Source organism: Pipistrellus kuhlii, unplaced genomic scaffold (assembly GCF_014108245.1).
Source record: "Pipistrellus kuhlii isolate mPipKuh1 unplaced genomic scaffold, mPipKuh1.p scaffold_m20_p_10, whole genome shotgun sequence".
In the NCBI taxonomy this organism is placed as follows: Eukaryota; Metazoa; Chordata; class Mammalia; order Chiroptera; family Vespertilionidae; genus Pipistrellus; species Pipistrellus kuhlii.
Genome location: NW_023425405.1, coordinates 18,648,905 through 18,669,722, shown reverse-complemented (window position 1 = coordinate 18,669,722; position 20,818 = coordinate 18,648,905). Strand labels below are relative to the sequence as shown.

Genomic DNA, 20,818 nt, shown 5'->3' with positions numbered 1-20,818 from the left:
AAATACGGTATTCTATTTAAAAACTCATTTACAAATCAAATAGAAGGCTGTTCTCATCCCCATCAAAGTAAGATCTATTAAATATCCAATAGTAAGTTGTAAGAAGTTATTTCTGTGAATCAAAACTTTCTAACCTTGCCGAAACCGGTTTGGCTCAGTGGTAGAGCATCGGTCTGCGGACTGAAAGGTCTCAGGTTCAATTCCGGCCAAGGGCATGTACCTGGGTTGCGGGCACATCCCCGGTAGGGGGTGTGCAAGAGGCAGCTGGTCGATGTTTCTCATCGACGTTTCTAGCTCTCTATCCCTCTCCCTTCCTCTCTGTGGAAAATCAATAAAATCTATTTAAAAAACAAACAAACAAACAAAAACTTTCTAACCTTTTAGGTAAAATTAATATAGGTAAATTTTCAAAGTGACTTGTAAAAATAATCACTCGTACTTTGTATAACATCCTCCTCTCCCAACAGTTCCTCATAACCCCATCCCCGCCTTTTAAAATATATTTTTTACTTATTGCAGAAAGGAACGGAGAGGGAGAGGCAGAAACAATAAGAATTATCGATTGACTGGCTGCCTCCTGTACGCCCACTCTGGGGATCGAGCCCCAAACTTGGGTATGTGCCCTGACCAGGAATCAAACTCGTAACCTCCTAGTTCATAGGTTGATGCTCAACCACTGAGCCAATAGCTTCTTTTTGGGGGGAGAAAAGTGGAAATCAGCATTTGAAGATATTTTTCACTCCCTTCAAGTGGTGAAATACCTGTGTTAGAATTTTAAAATTTCCTATTATTATGAACTAGTAGTTTGTCCCTATGTATCATTTTTACAGAGAAACACAAAGATTAAGTACAGAAGGCAGACTCAAACTAGTTTAAATTCTACTGAACATAGTTTTTCATTAAAAAAATCCTTGTTGTGATAAAATATTCATAGTAAAAATCAATCGATGCTTATTTTTATTAAAACAAAGCACCAGTTAGTTGGCTCTCTAAAATTAAACAAGCAAACAAACAAGGACTATATCTCAGATGTCCTTCACAATAAGCAAAATCTCCATGGAGATAGAAATTGTGATCTGATTGGCTAGCATTATTCTCACTCAAAAACATGAGCCACCAGCATGTGAATTATGACAATAAATTCACACCCAAATGACAGGGTGATGTTTGTAAAAAGACTTCAACTATAAATTTACATGAGGTTATAAAAGACTTAAAAAATATGTACATGATTATTTAAAAGGAGGTGCTCTATTTCAATAAGAAATTAGATAGTTGAACTCATGATCATGTCCATAATTTTAATGGCTAATCAGATCACTTGATTTCTCTCATTCATAACAAGTGCAGATAAACAGAAAATGAGTATATCTTCAGTTTAAACCTAAAAATGTTCTGTTCATCACATGAAGCAACTTATTTTTGGGATTCACATTTGAATATGCATTTGTAGATCAGGGCTCAGCAAAAGGAGGAGTTCCTTCTTTTACTGTCTAGTCTCTCCATGAAACCCAAATTCAAAAGTTTAAACACTGCATCATCGTAAGACTTTAAAATGCAATTTCATAAAGAGTAAAGGTCTGTCTACTACTCACCTTTTGGAGTGAAACTTTCTGAAAGCATTCCTAAGTTATGTTACAACTACACTATTATGTTGTAGTAAAATGTGGAGCCTCTTTAGTTTAGATAAGAAAGTTAAAACTACCCAGGCAAGAGAATATTTCCTCTTAGCATTTTCCAATTTTCTACCCCTCCATTCAGAAAAGGTAGGTAGGACCTGTTAATTCAAAGGACAAAATGATTGCATTGCCAGATGCTGATGTACAAATACATTTTGAATTTAATATGCTAGGTATATCTCAGTCCATTTATACATTTTGCCAAGGTCATATAAGTCACTGACTGTACACTTGGGTTTCCTTATTGCTGGAAAGATCAAATGATTGGCATCTGGGAAAGCTTTCAATGAGTTGGAATTGAGTAAATCCTACCTCCCATATGCTCTCTTTGTTCATAAGCCCCCATTAAAGGTATGATACTGGGCTCTTGTTTCCAAATCGAGAGGGAAATCTCCTGGAGTTTTTGAATCAGAGATAAAGACTGGAGTGTTTTTCTATTAGGCCAAGATTGTTTGAATTGCACTAAACTTTTGGGAGGATGCTCAGCAAGTGAGCAGGTGGTGTATAAAGTTAGGATATCTTACAGCTGTCTATTAGAATTTAAGGAATACTTAGTTGGGATTCACCTGAGTATATAGATGCCTGTTAATATGGTCACAGGACTTTAACCATAAAGTGTAACTGAATGTTATTTAAAGAGAATAACACTTACTTTAAATACTGTTTTAAAAGATTAATATGGCACTGAATATATCAGTGAAAGTTTTGAGTATGTTAGAAATTCTGGCTTGGATGCCTTTAGAAAATATTATATATTTCCTGTTTAGTGCTACTTCCCTTTGTGATCCTTCTCAAAATTTATCTTTATTGTCCTGTTTCAACTCTGAAGACAAATATGGAAAAACAAACTGTCAGAAAAACAATATTTTAAGATACCAACATTAAACTTACTACTAAAAGCTCAACATCTGGTGTGCAAAAATGCTGGTACAAAATAAAACAATGGTATATATGCGATTATGAAAATTTGTTCAGTCTGTGGAGAATGTCAAATGCATATTCAAAACATTACCACCACCACCATAATTAACCTGAATACAAATTTGAAAAGATTTAAGACTTTTTAACCATTAATTCATAATTTACACTCTAGAAAAGCATTAAATCTATATAGAAAGTGAGACACTATTGCTAGTAAGTTCTTCTCTCATTATTTTATCTTTATCAATGTCTGAAAACCCAGTCAATTAGCCATAGAATATTTTCAAATTGTCATTTTAGGAAGCCATGCTACATGGATAAAATCACGTACTCTAGGTTTAATTCATGGAAGATGATACCTTACAAAAAGTAATTCTTTCAAGACAGCCATATTTTCGCCGAAACCGGTTTGGCTCAGTGGTAGAGCATCAGTCTGCGAACTGAAGGATCCCGGGTTTGGTTCCGGTCAAGGGCATGTACCTTGGTTGCGGGCACATCCCCGGTGGGGGTTGTGCAAGAGGCAGCTGGTCGATGTTTCTCTCTCGTCGACGTTTCTGGCTCTCTATCCCTCTCCCTTCCTCTCTGTAAAAAACTCAATAAATAAATAAATAAATAAATAAATAGACAGCCATATTTTCATTCCATCAGCCTAAAGAGAAAAATGTTCTCAGACAATTAGTATTTTATAAATAAAGGTTTACTTTGGCAAACTAAAAATAATTCATATGTAAATATTTTATCAAACGTTAAATTAGCAAGGGGCACTCTCTTAATCTAGTTTCCTTCTTTGACACTGACCAATAAAGAATTAATGAATGTCAGTTAAATTAGCTAGGTCTGGCCCATTAAGGAATATGCTTGCCCTCAGAAGACATCTTTTGTATCTTATTGGAAGCATATAAATGAAATTCAGAATTAAGTGAGATCCAAGAACCAATTTGAAAGTCTGACTCTTAAAAATAGGAAATGGATGCTTCAGGGGAAAAAATTAAAATTTCACTATAATTCTCACCAATTTCCTGTTCCCAAATTCCACAATACATTTTCATTCCGAATTATAAAGACAGATAAAAACAACAAAAACTAGTCCCTTTCAGAGTGTATTTTTTTTAAGTCCTCACATCAAATACTGCACACAACTGTATTTCATATTTCAGGTGTTCCACTAAAAACCATACTGCTAACAATGTCTTCATATAAAGATCTGCACAATTAAAACAAGCAACAAAACCACAGATAGACATACAGTAAAACCAAATGTGCTCACTTACTTTCTCAGTGGAAGAAGTTCAATTAAGAAATGTATGAAAATGGCCTTGAAAATCTGCTATACCAAACATCTCTACAGACAAGAAAAAAATAAATAAAAAACACTTGTTTTCCCATTTTTTCTTTAATACAATTGCCATCTTACATGACTATAGGTGCCTTCTTAATAGTGCCTAATCTAGGTCTTGTTGCACCAGTAGGCATTCTACAATAGAACTCTTATAATCATCCATGTTACTTCACTGTGGCCCAGCTGTTCTTAAGTACAGTACACCTAACTCATGGTTGGGCCATAATTAGTAGTGGTATTTTCTAAAAATGGATTAATGCACACATCCAAACCACATTAAAATTTCAACTTAGAATTCACATGAAGTCTATTTCCTTTCTATAGTAATCATTCTAGATTACAGTTTTGAAATCCAGAAAGTAGGAACAATGTCTTTATTTTGTTGGTGGTGCTTCTTTCTTCTTCCTCTCTCCTTCCCCTTTTTTATTAATCAGAAGTTTAAAAAAATGGGTTAAGAAAAACAAAATCTAGTAAACATCAAAAAATTATAGATCAACATTGTCACAAATTCTTCTTTGTAATGATGTTAAATTATTTACAAAATAATTTTTGAGAAAAAAAAATCTAAAAATCAGCACGCGCCAATGGTGCTACTTATTTAAGTAACTGGCGATCCTCTACGCTTTTGAGGCGTTTCTTCCGAGGCTGTACAAAGTCATCGTCTGAGTCATCACTAAATTTATTATCTTCTGATTCATTCTTGAATTCAAGTTTAGGAAACCGTTTTTCTGGATAAAGGTTTTTTAGAAGTTCTTCGAAATAGCTTTCAAGCTTTAAACCAGCGCTGGCTACTTCTGAATCAGGCTGTTGGGTAAAAATAAAAATATGAATTAAAATATTGATACCAACATTTAGACAGCCAAAAGTAGTAAATGTCTCACATTTTTGTTCCCTTTTAACTTGAAATTAAGAATACCAGTGGATTAATTTGGAAAAATATTTATACAATGTCATTGATATAAAGTAAATAATGGTCTGGGGTTAAACAAAGTGTAGAGAAGGTCACAAAAGGTAAACAAAAGACTTTGACTCATCTGGCTTATTCTACAAGGGCATGGCAGTTGCAGGACTGGATTCCCAAACAGATAAAAAGATGTCATAATTATAGTATTATATAATAAGTATTTTCAGAACATATAAAATGTGGAACTCTGGAATGAGTAACCAATACATAGAACAAGACTCTAAGTCTAACAGCTATTTGGATAAACTGACAAATGAGAAAATATTAAAATTAAAGCTATTTAGACCACATCTTTAATATTTCAAGATCAATATAAAAAAACAAAACAAACCCCACTTAAGTATGGAAATGCTATATTCTAAGAAATAAAGGTAAGAATGACAAAGAATGCTTCTAGGTTAGATAAAAATATTTTCTAAAGTGTTTTCAGTTGTCAGCTATAATATGCATTTCCACTCAACATATAATAAATATTGGAATATAAATATGGATAAAATCATTCTCTGAGAGACTCAAACATTTGAAAATTCATGCTAACATAAATAGATTATCTTAATGTCCTTGTTTGCTGTTAAAATGTTTGGTTTAACCTTGCTTTCAATATAACTATTAATCTCCCCTCCCCCTTCCACATCACCTCATTGAATTCAGCACAGTTCTGAAAGATTAATCTAAAGTCAGCTACAAAATCCTCAGGCTTTGTATACATGTAATACTCTTCTTGTAGTCTTTTCTTGATAGTTGACAAGTCCATTGGGTTTTTAATTATTTTGTAATAATCAGGCACCTTTTGAAATAAGAGAGATACTATCATGTAAATTCTACCTCGTCCTAAATAAATTCTACAAGTAGTAGCATAAAATTCAAATTGTACTCTTTTGTCATTGCTAAGAAAACCTGTGCAGCATGTGCCTACAGCCTTCCACACAGTGGAAAATGTTTTGTATCACTTTTTTCAAAAAATTGCAACATTTATTTATTGTTAATCCTCTCCCCGAGGAATTTCCCCCCCCTGAAAGAGTGTAGAAGGGAGAGGGAGAGACAGAGAAACACGTATGTGAGAGTGACACATCTATTGATCGCATCCCACATGTGCCCTGACCTAGGGCCAGGGATTGAGCCTGTAGCCAAGGTACGTGCCTTTGATTGGAATTGAATCTGGCACCTGTTGGTCCATGGACCAATGTTCTAATCACTGAGCAAACCAGCTAGAGCTTCACCAAATATTTTTTAATTTTATAAAATCACCTATCCCTGATAGACCTCCTTCTCTAATCTCCTTCATTATTAAACAGAAAGCAATTACTAGCCCTAGAGCAAGCATGTCAAACTCAAAGGCTAACATGGGCCAAATAAACAAGGTTTAAGTTTATGTGAGCTAAAAAAAAAAAACCCAAAACCTTCAATTTTCATAGAAATGTAGGGTTATTTGGATAGAGACATGCTTAATACAAAGGGCTGAAATAAATGATCATTATCATAAAATAGAACGTTGTAATAAAAATTAATATTCTTTTCTTGAATATTAACTTACCAGACACTAACTAACTGCACAAATTAATAAGTATAACAAAAATAAACCTATTTTTCTTGTTTTTCCAAAAGCAAAATATTTCCTTTGCGCACATCAAACAAGTCAGTACAAGACTAATGATGTGGCAATTGGCTGCTAAAATATATGCTGCTAGTATTAGTGGAGATTGTGCATTAAAGTCTCATCAAACTTTCAATATGAACCTTTCTGAAGTCAATTTGATAATACACATGCAATGCACATGCACCATCTTCTAGTGTTAAAAGTCTACTTAATCTTTGAAATATGGACATATAGCCAAAACTGGTTTAGCTCAGTGGATAGAGCGTCGACCTGCAGACTGAAATATGGACATATACATTAAAATATGAACAGAGAATTTGGAAGGGATTTATCTCAAATGGGAAATTTCCCCCTCAACAGTTAAGGAGATATATACCTAAATATCCTAACAGGCAAGTGATGGAGATCATTACAGAGAAAAGTAGGTAAAATACATGAGGTGTAAGAATGTATGAGAGCCGAAACCGGTTTGGCTCAGTGGTAGAGCGTTGGTCTGTGGACTGAAAGGTCCCAAGTTCGATTCTGGTCAGGGGCATGTACGTTGGTTACGGGCACATCTCCGGTAGGGGGTTTGCAAGAGGCAGCTGGTCAATGTTTCTCTCTCATCGACGTTTCTAGCTCTCTATCTCTCTCCCTTCCTCTATGTAAAAAGTCATAAAATATATTTAAAAAAAAAAAAAATATGAGAAATGAATAGATGTTTTGGGCCAATTATTTAACATTAAAAAACATTTAAGATCAAAGCTTTCAGTATGTATCAAGATTTAAGATTAGACATAAGAAACTAACTACTGAAAAATGGTACAGAAGCTAGATGATTATAAATAAAGTTGTAGAAAAATCATTCCATGGTATAAAAATGGACAAAATGACATTAATACTTACAGTTAGAGGAACTGGGTCTTGAAAAGCCAGGCTCATTTCATGGCAATAAAGAAATAAAAGTAGGCGTTCACACTTCTAAGCAAAAAATAAAAAATAAAATGAAGTCACAGCTTATTTTTTATAACAATGTCATATATATCAAAGTACCAGAATAAAAATTAAAACCAGATGAATACAAGAAAAGTATATTGATACTTAAGAGTTTTTATCTCATTTATTGAACTGTACTTTTGATAGCTTGGGGTTTATGTGATATATGAGAGCAGTCCTTTGTAATTATAGAAATAAACACATTATAACTAGAAACCAATTTGAAGCTTTTAAGAATAAATTTCCACTTATTTCTCAAAAAATTTTTTTAAATATATTTTATTGATTTTTTACAGAGAGGAAGAGAGAGGGATAGAGTGTTAGAAACATTGATGAGAGAGAATCATCGATCAGCTGCCTCTTGCACATCCCCTACTGGGGATGTGCCCGCAACCTAGTACATGCCCTTGACCGGAATTGAACCCGGGACCTTTCAGTTCGCAGGCCGATGCTCTATCCACTGAGCCAAACCGGTTTCGGCTATTTTTCCAATTTGTATTAAATTATTAGTAGAGAATAAAAGAAGAGATCTAAAGGTGGAGTCCTTTCCTGGTGTGTACAATCCTAAAGCCCTAAGGCAGATGGTGCTATCATGCACTCTGCTACTTCTCTGCTTAGGGGCTTATACAAAGCTGAAGCACTGTAATGCGTGTCTGGCCCCCCTCTTGCATGACAACTTTCATACTCTTTGTTCTACCTAATAATTGAGCAAAGGAACTTCTTTAATAATACAGAGTGTTGATTTAGTAGGTTTAAATGTTAATTACAGTTAAATATTTTATCTGGCTTTAAGGTATAAACCTAGTAACACTGGATGAAAGAATGGAAATAGAAAAACTCATCTCTCAACAAATTCTGGGGAAGAAAACCTATCTATAGAAATAAAACAAAACAAATTTACTAAAGTACACCAAAGTGCTGGCCACATAAAGGACACACATTCTACGTTGTTCAAGTACAATATTTTCAGTTTCTAGAAAATGTATATGTAGTACTACAATTTTTTTTTTAACTAAAAAAGGTTAGTCTGCCTCTAAGTATATTATTTAAAATCCCTATACTTTTGTGGAAATAAATATTAGAGAAAAAAGAAGTTAATGTGAGCCGAAACCGGTTTGGCTCAGTGGATAGAGCGTCAGCCTGCAGACTCAAGGGTCCTGGGTTCGATTCCAGTCAAGGGCATGTACCTTGGTTGCGGGCACATCCCCAGTAGGGGGTGTGCAAGAGGCAGCTGGTCGAGGATTCTCTCTCATCGATGTTTCTAGCTCTCTATCCCTCTCCCTTCCTCTCTGTAAAAAATCAATAAAATATATTAAATTAAAAAAAAAGTTAATGTGAAAAGCACACCTGCATTACAATAATGCATCTAACCAAAGCAAAACCAAAGTATAAACAGTCTAGGTTGGACGTGCTCAAAAACTTACCCTTTTATCTATTGGTGTTAATTTACCAAGGCTTTCTGTTTTCTTTTTTTCTGAGTTGTGACTGGGAGCATCACAATCATATTCAACTTCTGGTTTGGATAAGTCTCGGCAGAAAGTGCAAATCCACTCTCCACTGTTGGGGGATAAAGTATTTGAATTATAATGCATACTATCATTACTCACTGTATCTCTTTCCTACCTCATCCATGCCATCTATGATACAGAATTATTTATTTGCATGAATTTCAATCACTGAAGAATTACTATACATCTACTATGCACTCAGCTCCATCCTGAGAGAGCTAAACAGTTGTCATAATGCAAGAGCCTAAGTGGTATAAATATAAGTCTAGTTAAGGAGATAAGAAATACATATACAAAATAAACACACATTAGTCTATGGCTGATGTGATGTATAACTCATATTTTTAGCCCAAATAATTCAAGACAAAAAACATTCTTGTTACTATTCTTGTAAATTTGTTTGAAATTATATTTTAAATAGTATATCCTTTGAGGAACTGAGATATTATCTCAATGCTCTTCTTCATCATCTCAAAGGGACTGTGAGAATTTACTTGTGATATTTATAAATGTCAGTGCCTGCCAAACAATTGTGGCAGTTGTGCATAAGGACCATTGCTCTTTATGGCAATCCCATGTAATCATTTAAAGTTGTTTTTTGTAACACTAGGTTTTTGAGAGAAGCATAGGGAATTAAGAGGCAGGGTATGGGAAGGAAACACTATGTTGTACATTATGAAGTATGCATTTGTGCCAAGTGGACTTTTATTTTTAAGGTTTTACAATGGTTTTAGATTATAACTGTCACCCTTTTCTTTGCCCCCGCTCTGTGTTCTATCCCATTTCTGGGTTCCTGTTTTCCTTTCTTGGTTTGCTCCATACTTGATGAATGATATTGTAAAATAGTTTCCTGAGAATAAGTACATGGAAATTAAATTTTTTCAGGCTTGCATGCATGTCTAAAAATGTTTCTTTAGCCCTAGCCAGTTTGGCTCAGTGGATAGAGTACTGGCCCATTATTATTGAATAGAGGCCAGGCGCATGCAATTATTGCACAGGTACGGTCCCTAGGCCTGATCTGTGATCAGGACCATCTTCTGGGCTGCAGGCAGCTGACCCAGCCCCATGCCAGGGGGAGGGACCAAGAGTTGGTCATTATACCTCACAGCGACTGGTCAAGCAGTAGTTCCACAGTTTGGTCAATTTACATATTACTTTTATATATATACTAGAGGCCAGATGCACGAAATTTGTGCAGGAGTGGGCCTTCCTTCCCCTGGTTGTTGATACCAGCCTCCCTCTGGCACCTGGGACCTGCGTTTCCCTCGCAGCCCGTTTTGTCCGGCCTGCCCTGATGGGGCTCCCGGATCGTGGTGGGGGCTCCCGCTAGAGGGCAGGGCCAGCCGGGGCAAGGGGCTATGGTCATTCTGGTCATTCCACTGTTTCAGTCACTGGGCTTTTATTATATAGGATAGTGTAAGAGTTGGAAAAAGAAAGCAAGTACTTCTTACCTTGGAAAATTTGCCAATGTGGGCACATGACAAGAAAGATGAAATACTTTGGGACACTTCTCACAGCACAGGAGTTCCCCTCCATTCTGACAAACTGCACACCAGTCCTCATTGGGGTCTTCTTCTTTCCTTGTCTCTCCAACATGAAGAGGTGACTTTTGGGAGGCATCCAGCCACTTTCCATTTGAGGAATTTTCCTGGTGAAGTCCAGGCTGATCTCCTGTACTATCAGGGGCATCTGACCTTAGTACAGACTCCTCAGAAGCAGAGTTCTGACTACTATTTAAGAGCAGGGAGGTGAGTATGCTTCTTGGATAGTTGGTCTGCAATGAAAGGAGGTAAGAGTATATGTATTCTTAAAACTGGCGTTCTTAATTAGCACTACTGCAATTTTAAACTAAAGACTGCTCTCTCATGGACACCTGGTAACTTTAAAGGAGACTATGAACTTGCATGAGGAAAAAAAAAAAATATATATATATATACCTTTACTGCTAAATACGTTAGAATCTCTAATGGTAAAGAAGTCATGGACCTGTACTGGAAAACATCATCAAAATAAATTATCAATGGAACCTGCAGGTACTAAACATGTAGACAAATGAAAAATGCCTTTGTCTACAAATTGCAGTGATCCTACATAAACATGAAGGTCTCTGTCTGGCTTAGCACAGCTATCTAAGTCTGATTGTTACCCTCCATACAAGCTGAGAAGAAAAAAAGAGAAAAAAAAGAAGAAAAAAAAGTATCAGTAGTAAGAGTTTGGAGAATAAAGGAAAATTATATGAATTAGCTGATGATTTCAGAAATGGGAGAATGGGTGGGTAGTGCAGAAGTTAATCATAGGCAATGTAAGTACATTTTAGTGGAGCTGTTCATTTAAATTGTACCTAGACATAAAACATGCCTAGTATAGATTTTTTTAAATCATTCATAGAGCTATTAATAACTTTAAGATAAATCAAAATTTTATGTTGGAGCCTAGGATGGTGAAAATGTCAAATCACAAAGTCATTCTCACAATCTCCAACAGTGTTATAAAATGCTCCTCAATTCTGTCAAAACACTTTTCTATCCTTACATACATTCCTATAGAGTCCTCTGTCCTCCTGCCACAGAGTGTACTAAAGGAGCTGCTATACCGGAGAATATCATTTTCTTTGCCCCTGGTTTGTGTTATATCCCATTCCTGGGCTATGTTTTCCTCTTTCTTGGTCTACTCCAAATTTGATGAATCATATTGCAAAATAGCTTCCTGAGAATGAGTACATGGAAATTAAATTTTACTCAATCTTGCATGCATGTCTAAAAATGTTTATTTAGCCCTAGCTGGTTTGGCTCAATGGACAGAGTGTTGGCCAAGTGTCCCATGTTGGATTAAGGTCAAGAGCACATAGTACCTTGGTTGCAGGTCTGACCCCTGTCCCTGGCTGAGTTCTGTGTGGTAGGCAACCAATCAATGTGTCTCTCTCACATCAATGTTTCCTGCTGTCTTTCCTCCTCCCTTGCAGTTCTCTTAAAAAAAAAAAGGGGGGGGGGGGGGGATACCCTCAGGTGAGGGTTAACAAAAAGAAACAGTTTAATTTTTACCCATGATTGATCATTTTACTTCACTAATGTTCTGTACTAATTAGGCACTTTCAGTTCAGATGTTCATGCCTTTCAGCGACTCGAAGTTTCATTATATTATTTGAAGTCATTGATATAATTTAAAAAATATATATATATAAACATATTATATATATGTATGTATATATTATGTGTATATATATTTTAAAAATATATTTTATTGATATTTTACAGAGAGGAAGGGAGACGAAGAGTTAGAAACATTGATGAGAGAGAAACACTGATCAGCTGCCTCCTGCACAACCCCTACTGGGGATGTGCCAGCAAATCAAGGTACATGCCCTTGACTGGAATCGAACCTGGGACCCTTTAGTTTGCTGGCCAACGCTCTATCCACTGAGCCAAACCAGTTAAGGTGAAATATAATATATATAAATATATACTTTATTGACTTTACAGAGGAAGAGAGAGGGAGAGAGGGTTAAAACATCCATGATGAGAAACAATCATCCATCAGCTGCCTCCTGCATGCCCCACACTGAGGATTAAGTCTGCAAATTGGGCATGTGCTCTGACCAGGAATAAAACTGTGATCTCAGATCACAAATCAACACTCAATCACTGAGCCAACTTCCTGTCAGGAAATATATTTACATTTTGAGGCCTAGATTCCTCATCTGATTCTTGTTTCACTATCACAACAGGGAAATCATAATTTTCAGGTGGTCCACCATTTTCTTGTTTTATTCGGATTGGCTCCAACATCACCACTGGGACTTTGTGTGTCGAGTCAGCTCCTGCTGGTTTGCTAGAAGAGCCAGAGCTATAAATGTAAGAAAGAAAGGAAAAAAGAAAGAAAAAAAAAAAAACATCTAAGAATGCTACCTTAAGTATCTCCAAATAAAGTATAACCACTTTGAGAATAATGCCCTATCTTCAGAGCAATGGTAACTATTATATCAGCAAAAAATGACACAGAACTTATATACAACTGCTATGTACAAAAATTACACTGATGAATAAAAAATGTTCTACATTACCAACCTATCTAAATAGTTATGTTACATCTGAAAAGGTAAATAAATTTAAATAATACCTCAATTAAAAGAAAACTGCCTTCAATATTCTGAAGCTCTAAAATTGGGCAGCCAGATTTACTTCTTACAGCTAGCATCTTTTTTTAGGCTTTCCCATTTCTTATTCTAGTCAGTGAAAAAGAGAACACTAAGCTCATATTAATGATTTATTATTATGAAGTGTGAAGACAATGAGGGACATAATTTATTGATGTTCTTCTATTTTAAAAATGTAGTGGGGGGAAAAAACCTTTTACAGATAGCCACTACATTTTAATGGAATTGAACCCAAACTTTCTCTCTTAAGAGAATGCTTTTTCCATGTAATGAGCAAAGCAGTAAGTTAAAATAGAATTTCAAAAAATGTAAACTTATTTTTAAAGCAAAATCAACACTTGGTCATTAGAAAATTCAAAAAACACAAGTTAATATAAAATTATTTTTTCTTTTTTCTAAGTTTATATTTGTGTGTGTTCTCATATAGTTATTTGTTATAGCCCACATTTTTATTTTTTTCCTTGCTACTATGATAAAATCATAACATTTTATTTTCAACATATGTACAAAGATATTTATATCTTTAAAGTTACCAAAATTATAATTTACTTAATCCATTAGTTTACTAAAGTAATGTAATATATAATTATTAAATTATTTTAATTTAAAAGTAAAAAATAAAAAAAGTTGTTCAAAATGTATTGAATACCCAAAGTGTGTTGAGCACTGGGGCAAAAGAAATATAATTAGAGATTTTCTATTTGGAGAATAAGGTTAAGTCCGCTTACCTTCCTCGACTCCCAACACTCGAGGCACTAGGTGAACGTATTGGCGGATGTACACTAGTCATAGTAACAGGTCCTGAAGAGGAAATCATACACATTCATAAAATGAATAATTATGTATTTAGTCCTAATTGAATGTGTTTTCACTTAGTACTACACTGAAACTGGAACACAGAGTATATAAAATGGTTAAGTAGTTGCTAAATGCCTTGTACAGGAGTTGAAATTGAAAAGGTAAAGAGACTTAACCTTAGATTTCTACTTTGAAAGTACAATATACTATACTAATTTTAAATTGTGCCAAACACTTTTAAATCATCCAACAAAAAGGAGGATTTTTTTTTTTTTAATTACAAATTGAGAAAAAACTGGAAAAACAAAATAAAAAGAAAACCACTTTACCTGCAAGACCTGGAGATGGGACTGATGAATTTGGTGACTGGACAGTTCTGTTTGAGGGTGGTCGTGGCTGGCCATGATCTACACTAGTATCCTTCCTCACAATATTGTCCAGCATAATAGTACTTGAACAGTCAATCTTATATAAAAAAAAGAAAATTATTTTGTGGTATCCATGGTTTGCAAGTTAAAAACCACTTTAAATGAATAAGAAAACTTTAATAGTTTAATTATTACCAAATGCTAAAACATGAAAAATTGTATTTGAGAAGTTCTGATGCATATTTTCCCCATAACAATCTTAAAAAAAAACTTGCACTCTTATTGCTGGTTCGATTCCTGGTCAGGGCACATACCCAGGATGGGGGCTAAATCCCAGTAAGGGTATGCAAGAGGCAGCTGATCGATGATTCTCTCATCACTGAGGTTTCTCCCTCTCTCTCTCTCAAAACAAACAATAAAAAACATTTAAAAAATAACAAGAACTTGGCACTCTTTGTTGTTAATCCTCACCGAGGATATTTTCCCATTGATTTTTAGAGAGAGTGGAAGGGAGGGGGAGAGACAGAGAGAAACATCGATGTGAGAGAAACCCATGATTGGATGCCTCCTGCTTTCACCTGGACCTGGGCCAGGGATGAAACCTACAACTGAGGTATGTGCCTTTGACCAGAAATTGAACCTTCAACCTTTTGGTCCACTCTTCTTAAATGTTACATGTTAGTAAATACACTGAGCAACATTTCCAAAACACTAACATCAGCAAGGCATGGTATTGCAGTTTGGTAGGAAAAAATACATGCTATTTCAGAAATCATGAGCCAAGAGAAATAAGTATTGTATGTCATTGACAACCTTAAAAATTAAGGCAAAAACAGTTTTTAATACTTAATTTAACAATAACAAAATGTAGCCAATTAAAAAAAAGCTTGGTGAGAAAAGTAGCAAAATTTCATTGTTGCAGATTTCTTTAGCATCTTGCTTAATAACAATTAACAGGATTCTTATATCTGCTTATGTACTAAGTCTCTTTTGATTGAAGAATATGAAGAAAAAGCTGGCCTTACACAGGGAAACCTTATGGAACCTCTGAAAGGGTTGTAAAGACACCTGTGTCCCTGGCCCATACTTTGGGAACCGAGGCTTTGGTATGCACCAGAAAGCTGAAACATTTCCAGAACACTAATATTATTCACCTAAGCACACTATTACCGTTTGGTAGGAAAAAAATAATCCCTCCTGGATTCTTGCTTTAATAAAATAAGTTTATAATAACACGTTTTATAATTGATTACCAAGCTAAAATAGTGATAAATTTCTATCAAATAAGACTTTAATGCTTTAAATGCAAATATTTTTCATGCATGTATATACCATTTATTTCCAAGAATGTCTTTGTGATTAAAATCCAGTTTAATTTTTTAATACAGTTGCAACAATTTTCAACCAGGATTCTACAAAAGAATTAAGTCCTGTAGTCCTAGGACACAGACTCTATATAACAAATTTACTTCTTGCATCTAGAATGGTGCTAGTTATGAGCCATCCGTTAGGAGGACTGAGAAAACAGACTCTCAAAACAGTTTTTTGTTCTGTGGTTTAGATGAGGAATCTCAGTTGAGAAAGGCTGATGAACACAGTCACCTGTATCTAAGGACTGCAGAGAAAAGAGCAAAAGGATTAATATTAATATTTCTGGGTCATCTTTCAGTTGGGGGAGCAGGGAAGTTCCAGGGTCATTTATGTTCAATATTTTTTTTTGGCAATACCTTGGTCAGTACTTTTCAGAGAATGCAGAGTATTGAAATAATTATATTTGAAAGATCTTAATGTAAGAAAAGTTATTTACAACTGTGGAGTAATCCTAAAAGCTAAAATAAAATTATAAAAATAAATAAATAAATAAATAAAATAAAATCATCAGAATGAGACAAAAAGTTGTCCTATGTATTAACTATGTTTGAAAAATACATGTACTCTACCATTAAAGTATTGACATATACAAATATTTAAAAAATGAAATAACTTTGGTAAGATTAATGATGCCACAATTGAGAAATGTTAGTTGATCTCAGTAACTTAAACTAAAAAAAAAATTTTAATTCTTTCACAATCTTACATTTTAACCCTTTGCACTCCACTGTCCCCTCTCAGGGGACATCGCAGTTTATTAGTGATTACGGGGAATCGAGTTAATTCAACGCACGTGTCCGCCGCAAAGTAGCGTCGAGTAGCTGGTAGCCAAAGTCCAGAATGGTTCGGAGTGCAAAGGGTTAAAAGTTTTCAATATTTGTATGCATGGTTACCTAACCTTGTAAGATAACAAAATATAAAACAAATAGCAACTTATATATGGAGATCATTTACAGAATTTCCCTGCCTTTTTAAAGATTTTTTTTAAAAAAAGTCATACTAAAATAGAGAGAGAGAGAGAGAGAGAGAGAGAGAGAGAGAGAGAGAGAGAGAGAATGTGTGTGTGTGTATTTAATAGATTTTTATTGATTTCAGAGAGAAAGGGAGAAGGATAGAGATAGAAACATCAATGATTATAGGACTCTCTTTCACGGCCCGCGTAGAAAGAGTTCCAATTCAGGGTTCAGCTTCTGGAGAAGGGCCGCACACAAATGAAGAGACTTGAAGAAATTCAATTTGGCGATATGGGGGGCCAGGCGGTAGTCCAACTCTAGTGGGAGAACTACTCCTGCTCTGGCCCTGCCATCCCCTTTTATTGAGGCTTTGGGGAAAACATCTTAAGCAACATAAACAGAAATTTACTTGTAGCCCTTAGGCAGGAAATAACAGAAACTTACACAGGACAAATAAGGTAGATTCTGCTTCAGCTAACATAATCTCAACTAAAGGTTAGAGCAATTAAGGTTGTTGACCAGCCTTCCTGGCTTCCTGTCAACATCTCTTTTTCAGTGAAACTGATTTGGTTTCCAGCAAATGATGAGAGAGAATCATTGGATGCCTCCTGCATGCCCCCCAATGGGAATCAAGCCTACAACCTGGGCATATGCCTTTATCTGGAATAGAACCCAGGACCCTTCAGTCCACAGGCTGCTACTCTATCCACTGAGCCAAATCAGTCAGGGAGAGAGTTAATATATTTCACTTAAGTAGAAATCAGAGGTAGTTTTGCACTGGTATGATATAACAGAAAATGTTTTCATTTCTAACTTGCCTCCATCTCTGCTAATGTCTTTAATTCTAGCCTCCCTTTCTAGCTTGATTACATTCTTATATCAGTTCCAGCAATTAACCTCTCCAGTACCTCTTTCCCATGTCCTACTTCCCTGCATTCCCAGCTTAGATTCCATATCCATCACCACAACCATTCATTTCCATAATCCATTACCATTTTGTAAATCATTCATTACAAACACCTTAAGCTCCAGCACCTTGAAAGATATTATGTAGTATGGTCAAGTGTCTATACACTTTTTATTTTTCTGGCTGTTATAATTTTAAAGGATGGACATAACTTCTAAAACAAGCACACACAACCTATAATGCAACAAACGCATCCATGTCTTTTACCAAATCCAAGTCCATGTAAAATTTTCAAAATAGATTCTTAAAAATTCTCTGTATACTTACATCTGGCAGAGAAGGAAGATTATAGGAACCTCCCACTGGTGAGCTCAAATCAATCATAGGTGAACCAAAAGCCTTTCCATCATATCCTGCTGCACTAGTAATGGTGGGACTAGAAGGAGTAGAGGATGTGCTATTGGCAGTTGATGGGGGGGCCTGCCCACTGCTAATCTGCCACTACAGGAGAAAGAAAAAAGAAAAGTTATCTTTCAGCAGGCCTATAACATAAATGTCCACCTAATCTCTATTTCAGACACAAAACAAAATGGAACACACATTCTGCAAGTTGAATTCCATTGTATTCAATTGTAATTGGAAGAGGGAGAGTGCGCAAGAATACATAACTTTCATGAATCCTGTTGAAAAATAAAAGGTGATTTTTACCAGAAGACAGCAAGTTAGTATATACCAGAAAACCACAGTACCTATCTTGGAAAGCTTGTACGTACTGGAAAAGAAATATAAACACATAAGCAGCTACCTCAAAGTAAAGATGAAGGGCAAAAAACAAACATTTTCTTCTGTCCCTAGCTGATATATATGAAACTAGAATGGTTAAGAGGAATTTTAAAAAAGCACTGAGTTATATAGACAAAAAAAAAAAAAAAAAAAAAAAAAAAGGAGAAGACAAACAGAAAGCAAATGGACAAATAGAGAATTACTTAATTTAATAAAGCTGAAATCTAAGGTGGCAGTGGGGAAAATAGAGAAGCAAATCAACTTACGCTGCAGAACCCCTAAAATCTTAGAAATAAGAAGCATGAGAGGTGAAGCTGGGGCTAATAATCTGACTGTTTAACCAGTGTTAAATCTCATGTTTCTTTCCTACTCTACCTGTAGATAGATATCTTAAGGTAATAAGGATTCCTCCACCTACATTGAAAAGGGCTAGAAGTTTATTTTCCAAAACAGGCAAAATTGTGTCTTTAGATTGAAGAGCACCATATTTAGGTGCAGGCAGAAGTACTGCATGGAAAAATGAAGATTCAGAAACCAAACACACATTGAATGCTGAGCTTCTCACCCACTCTGCTGATGGCTCAATCCCTATCTTCCTCTCTCAGCTGGCTTCAACAAGAAGCCAGGCCCTGCATTTTAGGCAGAAGACAGAAAGATCCTTTGGGTAATGGATCAGCCTAAGAGTTAAAACCTAAAGATGGTGACAATAGGAATTCTCCCAATAAACATTGCTAGTAGCCTTAATATTAGAGTGAAAACTCAACCATCAAACACTAGCCCCAGACCCAAGATTTCAGATTTTTTTTTAAACTCATTTCTTGTATCTGAACAGATAATCAAGTATCATTTATGTTTGAGGCCAAACATATTAACTAAGCCAGCACTAGGAATGCTTAAGATACAGAGATGAACTATATTGCTGTCTCTCTCTCTCTCTCTCTCTCCCTCCCTCCTTCTCTTCTCTCTCTCTCTCTCTCTTTTTTTAAAGAATATTTTATTTATTTTTTAAATTTTATTTTTTTATTAAATTATTATCTGTGTACATATTTTACCATTGCCCCCCCCCTACCCCCCCAATATATACCCACCCTCCCCGGAGCTTTGTGTCCATTCGTTGTACTTATATGCATGTATACAAGTCCTTTAGTTGATCTCTTATCTCCCCCAGATCTCCCTCCCCTCCCTGCTATAATTTGACAGTCTGCTTGTTGCTTTACTGTCTCTATATCTATCTTTTGGTTCATCAGTTTATAATGTTCTTTATTATCCATAAATGAGTGAGGTCATGTGGTGTTTCTCTTTCATTGACTGCCTTATTTCACTTAGCATGATGTTCTAATATTGCTGTCTTAAATCTACATCGAAATCTATTTAAAAAAATGACTTGATTGACTGGATCAAGGGGTATATACATAATAACTGAGAAGGCATATAAAGCAATTTATCCTCTGTACCATTCTTCCAAATTGTTATGTTTGAAACATCTATAATAATAAAAGCGTAATATACTAATTAGACCAGACAGCCGAAAGATCTCCCAGATATTATTCCGGACGTACTTCCTGAAGCCATGGCGGCAGGGGCTGAGGCAGAGGTGGTTAGGGGTGATTAGGAAGGCAGGCAAGCAGTTAAGGGTGATCAGATAGGCATGCAGAGTGGTTAGGGGCGATCAGGCAGTTGGACATCCCCCAATGGGTCCCAGGTTGCGAGAGGGTGCAGGCCAGGCTGAGGGACCCCCATGCATGAATTTTGTGCACTGGGCCTCTAGTTTCTTAATAAAATACTCATAAAAAGGAAAGCAACTAAGAGCTATCTTAAGACTATGCAGAGAAAAACATTCCCAAATATAATACCATTAACATATGGCCTACATTATATGGAGTGATAGTGTCTGAAACATTCTAATTTATATGATCCACTGACAAAACTACTCAATATGTAAGGAAACCTGTGAATATGAAAGTTATCTTGACTACCTACCCACCTCTCCTATCTCTGCCCACCCTCCTTTCTTTAAACTCATGTCCTCCTTTGCTCCCTAGAATCATCAGCTATAGCTGATATATGATCCTCCAGGTTCTCTCTCTCTCTCTCTCTCTCTCTCTCTCTCTATATATATATATATATATATATATACACACATATATATAATATTAAAACAAAACAAACACAAAAATAAGATACCTCACAAGAAAGTAGCATGTTTTCCCTCTATATAATATACTTAGATTATATACAGATTATTGCATGTTCTTAATAGCTAAATGGTATTCCCGTTGTACAAATATAATTTGTTAAAAAATCTATCAATTAAAACCAATTCTTCACTACATTTTCTACTAATTCATTTATTTATTCATGTTTAGATTTTTGATTAGGAAACATTCTTAAAAGTGTAGGTCTGCCCATTGCAAATAATAAGTGGGGAAGAGGGAAAGTAAAATTTGAGTACAGAGAATGTGGTAAGTGTTTTAATACACATTAGCATTAAGTCTCAGCACA

At 35.4% G+C, this 20,818-nt stretch overlaps 1 protein-coding gene and 1 non-coding gene across 7 annotated transcripts in view; one reads left to right on the top strand and one right to left on the bottom strand.

Moving 5' to 3' along the window:
* Positions 1-3,977: 3,977 nt before the first annotated feature.
* TRIM24 (tripartite motif containing 24) overlaps positions 3,978-20,818 on the bottom strand; it is an 86,863-nt gene continuing 70,022 nt past the window's right edge. For 4 of the 6 annotated variants that reach the window (XM_036428131.2, XM_036428124.2, XM_036428116.2 and 1 more), the window contains exons 11-19: positions 17,861-18,034; positions 14,264-14,399; positions 13,865-13,937; positions 12,658-12,826; positions 10,435-10,757; positions 8,900-9,032; positions 7,386-7,460; positions 5,541-5,690; positions 3,978-4,743 (exon numbers count right to left, since the gene is read on the bottom strand). In XM_036428131.2, coding sequence (XP_036284024.1) covers positions 4,534-4,743; positions 5,541-5,690; positions 7,386-7,460; positions 8,900-9,032; positions 10,435-10,757; positions 12,658-12,826; positions 13,865-13,937; positions 14,264-14,399; positions 17,861-18,034 — 1,443 coding nt within the window. In that variant the 3' untranslated portion in view covers positions 3,978-4,533. Of the gene's footprint in view, positions 4,744-5,540; positions 5,691-7,385; positions 7,461-8,899; positions 9,033-10,434; positions 10,758-12,657; positions 12,827-13,864; positions 13,938-14,263; positions 14,400-17,860; positions 18,035-20,818 lie in introns of those variants that run through there. The other 2 variants (XM_036428139.2, XM_036428147.2) reach the window with 2 other exon arrangements.
* On the top strand, positions 11,003-11,141 carry LOC118714628. Its single transcript, XR_004986632.1, has one exon. It is a non-coding gene; the product is annotated as a small Cajal body-specific RNA 3 (non-coding RNA).